The sequence below is a fragment of the Nilaparvata lugens genome, chromosome 3 (assembly GCF_014356525.2).
Source record: "Nilaparvata lugens isolate BPH chromosome 3, ASM1435652v1, whole genome shotgun sequence".
Lineage (NCBI taxonomy): Eukaryota > Metazoa > Arthropoda > Insecta > Hemiptera > Delphacidae > Nilaparvata > Nilaparvata lugens.
The window spans coordinates 53,869,784-53,876,364 of NC_052506.1; the positions used below are offsets into that span (position 1 = coordinate 53,869,784).

Sequence of the window (6,581 nt, forward strand, 5' to 3'; positions counted from 1 at the left end):
AGAGTCATTATCGTCACTTCGAATCACATCTAACATATATGTTTTCCAGAATGTGCACTTGGTTGTTGGAGCATAAATGCACACTTTATGGTATATTTATGATGAAAAAACATCACTTATTAAATAAAACTTCACTTATTTTAAAAAAATTATTCCTAATTAAACACTTCTCAGCTCTCATAGAAAATGAAAAAAATATTATGTACAGTACCGTAGACTCTAAATACTATGAAAACTGGTGATAAATATTTCTTTATTTGAACTTCTAATGATGAAACTCGAAGAAGCAGTTCTTCAATTTGTTGAGACACAGATGAACATTGCATTTTTCACATTTAATTGTAGAGTAGCTCTTACAATTCTCATTCTTGCATCTTTGTTTTGGATCAGAGTGACTTGTCTGATCTACCCTGACATCTGATACTGGACGATGTGCAATTAGTTTCCTCCTTTTTGGCACATTCAATAGCTCAGTTGCTGATGGCCTTCCTCTTCTAACCATATTTTGTACACCCATTTTACACAGTGTTTTACCCAGCTGCATTCGAAACTCTGGCAGGTTCAGTAGCTTGCAACTTGAGGGTCTCAATGCATGCACTCGTTTGTAGAGCAGCCACGAATTGATGACAGAGACATCAAGTAGGTGGTAAAAAATTCTCATGTACCACTTCCTTGATCGCATTATTATTTTATATCTTCCTATCATGCTGTCTAATAAGTCGACACCACCCCATCGTTATTATAGGTTGTCACAATATGGGGGCGTTTTACCATCACCTCCTTCTTCTCTTTCCTATCAAAACGTCTTACATGTGTGGTTGGATTCGTACCAGAGAAAGTAGAGAGGAGAATAACTGCTTTGTTATCTTTCCAGAGGACATTTGAAATATTTGTCCCATCATAGTCGCATGTGTATTCGATGATGGCTCCCCTCTCAAGTTTTTTGATGGCCTTCTCATCTCGCATTTTGCAATTTGTGACTCTATTTCGTCTGACAGTTCCTAAAGAGTAGATCCCTCTTTTTTTTAAAAAATCAAGCAGTACCAATGAAGTGTAGTAGTTGTCGAAGTAGAGTTTGAAGTTCTGGTTACTTTCCAAAGGCCGAGTTAAACGAACTACAACGTTGCTACTGGCTCCCATGTCTGGCTCATCATCAGGACGTGTTTTATTTTCATTGCCGGTGTAAATTTCTGAATTGTAGGCAAAACCAGATACACCACATAATACAAAAATTTTGTAGCCATATTTATGTGGCTTATCAGGCATATACATTTTCAAATGATGACGAGCCTTTGTGGCACACATTTGTTCATCAACACTGAGCTCTTCTTCAAAAGGGATGCTTCTGAATTTTTCAAGTAAATGATCCAGAATGGGTCTTAGTTTATGCAACTTATCACCTCCATTCACCTGTGCATTATCATTGAAGTGAATAAACCTTCTAATTTGCTCAAATTTATTGACTGGCATAGTTTCTTTGATTAAATCAATACCGACAGTTGAATTCCAATAGTATCTCACATTTTTAGCTGTAATTACTGAGGTCAGAAGACAAATTCCCAAGAACTTTCTGATTTGATGGCTATCAATATCCACAGGCTTCGAAGGGTCAAATTGCACACTATATAAAGAAGACTGCTCCGAAATTAATTGAAATAGCTATGGTGAAAAGAAATAAGAGAAGAAGTCAAATGGTGTAGAGAGATCAAAAGTTTATCAGGTAAAATCAGATTGCCCCTGAAAGATCTGTCTTCTTCTGGGAGCCTTTCTTTCTTCCACACAATTGGTCGCTTTGTCAGTTTATTTGGAGCACTCACTTGATTAGGCAGTGGAAGAGGAGTTTGATTATTTGAGGTTGATGGTTGTGTGGTGGTATCGGTAGAGCTGGATGAAGGATTATCTGGAATGACTTCACATGAATCAGGTAGGTGGTATAGATACTATTTGAGAATTTTCATTTAGTGTCACATATTGAGAATTATCTGAAGCCCTGTTAGTGAAGAAAATATTTGTATCATCCAATTCATTTTCGTCTATGTCACCATCATCTTCACTTTCATCAGGAACAGGAACTGTAAAAATGGTGTCCGAATCCAATTCAGTGAGAACACCATCGTCACCCACTATATAAACACGTTCTTCATCCATATTCAATTAGAAACACTTCATAATATCTAAATATAATCACAATTATATCACTGAACGAAACGAACGCGTATAAACAATGAGACAAGCTAGTCAGATTCAACTTTTGAGGTTAGTCTGCAGTGAACCGTAAGCACTTGCTCCTATGCATGTTGACTCCATTTGGAATCATGAATGAAACATGGAATAAATTTTATATTTAAATTGAAATAAGCTTTGGAACAGAACAGAATCATACAAATAATCTCAATTATAAGGAAACAATTTAAAGAGGAATTAGTGAGTAAATATTTTTATATGAATCCGCAAAGTCAACGAAAATCTATTATTACAATGGCAGTGACTTGATCACAATGAACCGCTTATATCTGTCTTGTGCCACACTCTTGTGACCTATTCTTGAACTATGTTGAACAGAACTAATTGGAGAACAAACTGGAATGCATGTAGACTCCGTTCAGAGTCATATTTCCATAGTAACATGCCTACAATGTCATGACTCTGAATGGAGTTATTATGCATTGTAGGGTTAATTAGTTTTTCCATGAATTAATTTATCCATAATTTAGTATTAAAAAACAAAATAATCCCACATTAATATTCTCACATCAATAAATAAACTCAATTTCGAAAACAAAATCAATCATTCTAGTTCTTCAAAGGTTTGGTCATCAATAGTCCTATCATGAGATACACCAATTTAGTTTCATTTAATCGTAATAACTTATTAATTATATAATTAAGACATGTCACCCTTGAACAATTCATAGTTATCCATTTTTGCATAGGCAGCCAACTAATAACTATTAAACATCAGGTTCTTCGAGTTGTGGACTAACAAGGTCAATTAACAGTAATGAAGCTTCCATTAGCAGATCGTTTTGTTCATACATTGGTAGCAGCTCTAATAGAATTTCCACTACTTCTTGAACTAGCTTTAAAAAGATACGCTTACTAATTTTATACTCATTGCTACACAATTTTTTTTTTCAATCCACTGGTAAATTTTTATTGATTTCCACTGTTTTCTATATTTGGCATTCTTGCAGCCAAATTCCACCGATTCGCTACCATTGTAATTCGGGTAGAGCAACTACTTCTTATTCTAAAAGGGTTAGTGTGTTTTGAAATGATGCTATTGTTTAATTAAAGCATTCTTAATAGTTTATTACACAAAATAAGGCTCTACCCCGGCTGCCTAGAAAGTTTTATATCGCTTGCTATTTAGTTATTGTGATAGATATCCTATTGGTTTTATCGCAAAAGTGTTAAGAAATAACCAAACTACTATGTCGAGAGAAACGTCTTATTTTGACCACTCTTTAATGATTTATTCAACTTCAAAAACTTAAAACATTCATTATTCGGGGACAATATTCCACTTTCCACCCTGTAAATGTATTCCCAGTAGACATACAATAATTTTATTGTTACAGTGTTTTAGAATATTTCCAAAACTCTCTTTGTCGAAAAAATTGAAATGGTTTTGTCGTCTGATAGTTTGATTGCATTTCTTGAGAGTTATCTAATAGATAGGATGTCTTATGTGGTTTTTAATAATCACAGATCTCTTTACTTTACCAATTCTTCTGGGGTTCCACAGGGATCAAACTTGGTCCTGTTGTTCCTCCTACTCATAAATGATCTGCCTTAAAGAATCTAGTATTTGCTTTTTGCAGACGATGTAAAACTTTTCAGACCTATTTCTAGTCTGGAGGATTGCTCTCTCTTGCAGCGGGATCTGCATGCGATTCATGACTGGTGTTTGAGAAATAGATTGGAAATAAATATATCAAAAACAAAATACATGATATTCACACGTCAGAAAAATCCTTTTCATTACAATTACAATATTAATAATTCAAACCTCGATTGTGTTATCCATATAAAGGACCTGGGCATCATAATGGACCCTACTCTTGAGTTTAAGGAACACCTAGCACATGTTATGAATGGTTATAATAGGTCGCTAGGGTTTTTATTTCGAAATTGTAAGCCTTTTACAGCATGTGATGTTGTTTTGAAATTGTATTATGCTACAGTGAGGAGTGAACTTGAATATGCTGCTTAGTTTGGGCTGCATTTCACAGCAGCACTATTCTTGATTTGGAAAAAATTCAGAATAAATTTTTCAGGTATCTTTATTTTAAAAATTTTAATGCATTCTGTCCGATAGCTATTTCAACAGATAATCTAAGGTTGATATTAATTTATATATATATATATTAAAATCTCTGGTGCTTAGCAGATTTCTTTGTATCGAATATATATTTTTATCTCAGGGTGCAAGATTCGGCACCTGACGGAATAGGTAGAGCCATTCATCTAGTGAATTAGAGCTATAATAAACTATCGCAAATTGTATTGCAAAAAATTAAATATCATATGCATATGTTTTATAGCCTAGATTTTGTACTTCTTTGATTTAATAGAAATTTCTGAAATATTGATCTATATTTTTCTTTCATGAAATACCTTTAATACTAATTTTACTTGCGCAAGTATTACTCTTATTAATTTCTTAATTTATAATAAAAACCCTTTCGGCGAGCTAGCTTTGATCATCAGATTAATTCGAAGCACTAGGGCCCCATCACTAATTCAAATTATCACTCACGTGTCGAAAATCTTCTTGTAAGCCGCGATGTCGATCCAACTCCATGTGGTCCGGGAATATGGTAGCCGGAATCGTCTCCTCCAAGGGGTTATAAATTAATTAAAAAATGAAAATGACTTCTGCTTCACATAGCATCACGAAGTCGTTTAAGAAATTTAATATTTAATTTAACTTTAACTTTTACAAAATTATTAGCAAGGTACTACGCTCTAAAATATTTGGGGTCCTCTTATGGTGGCATTTGGCTGGCGAGTGCTGGTTCTCCTTTCTCAAGTTTTACAGATCCTATTTCCGACTTTCAAATTAGCATAAATTTAATATCTTAGTCCTCCGCCATTTAGGTTCAAATAGATCTTACAAAAATACCAAATATTGCTTAGATTGTATGATTAATAATTTCTTTGCTTTCGAGCCATATCGATAACATAGATATACAACAATTCAACATAGATCGAAATTTATAAAAATATATAAATAATATTTTGAATGGCCTACAATTGCCGCCTATTAACTGCCAGTTTTACTATTGGTGCATGCAAATTTTATTCGGTATTCATGCGCTGGTACCTCTTATTTCCTGATACATTAATTATTTTTATTTGGTTTATTGTTATGCTCTTTACATGCTAGTAATATTCTATACATAATATTAATTCATGCTACCTAATAATAGCCCGTGATCAGGTGTTTTTCACATTGCACCACATCTGATTGCAATAAAGCTCTGCCAAGGGTTTGGGTCAGATTCTACGTTTCTCGGTTTGATCGATTCTAGGTCACCGATCCGTGAATACATGTATAGCCTATTCAACTATTCAGCTATGTGAGTCACTGTGGGATAGTCAAAACTACTTAAAGAAACTAACTTGACATTATACAATGAAATAATTGGATGTTCCTTGAATTTTGTTGCAATAAACAACTTTTCTCACATTTATTAACCAAAGCTTCTTCAACAGTAAATTTGATATGGTACACAGTGGGACGTCCCACTGGTTACTATGGTACACAGTGGGCCGTCCCACATTGTACCACCAATTAATGTCCCACTGTGTAAACTGTTGTTTTTATGATTCATGGACTGTATTGAAATAACCTTCATCTGAAGGAAAGAACTCATAAATGATTTTGTACCTTAGATAATGCCCATCATACTAGAATACCAACTAGGGTCAGGGCACTCCCATAGTAAATTAAAACAATTGAAATAGGCAGAAAAATTAACTTTTATATGACTAAAATACATACCTCAGGATAGCGAATGCTTGTCTTGTGTTACAACAATGATCTCCAATATGGAGGAGGCCTAGACCAACTGCATTATGGGTACAGCTGATGAATCAGCTGTGAGCAATACAGCGCGATATTTGAACAGTGTCCCACTGTGTACGGTGGCCCACTGTGTACTGGTCTCCCCTACAATATCCGAAAGATTTATCTAATTCCAAGAACTTCACCATGATGAATAAACTTCAAACTCTGAAATCAGGGGAAATCATAAGGAATGATGCAACACTGTAAAGCTGGGTTTTTCACAAAGTTATAACAAAATGTAGTAACAATAATCCTTATAGATTTATTAGATGGAACGGAACTTGACAAACACATATGTTCATCATGTGTATGCTCAGTTATGATCAATTTAATAGAATTATACGAATGATGTTATTAACATTTTAATAAAACTTTGGTGTAAACCAGCTTCAGCATAATTAGCAGCTTGAGACTTCATGAAGCAATAGAAAAATGACTCATTCTTGTTAAACCCATGAATATTGAAGATAATAAGCCATAGAAGTATTTTGTAAAATTGGCTGTT

General features: G+C 34.2%; 1 protein-coding gene across 1 annotated transcript; it reads right to left on the minus strand.

The window, feature by feature from the left end:
- Positions 1–711: 711 nt before the first annotated feature.
- On the minus strand, positions 712–1,470 carry LOC120350251 (piggyBac transposable element-derived protein 3-like). Its single transcript, XM_039422834.1, has one exon. The coding sequence runs from the start codon at positions 1,468–1,470 to the stop codon at positions 712–714; it is 759 nt and encodes a 252-aa protein (XP_039278768.1).
- Between the last annotated feature and the right edge of the window lie 5,111 nt (positions 1,471–6,581).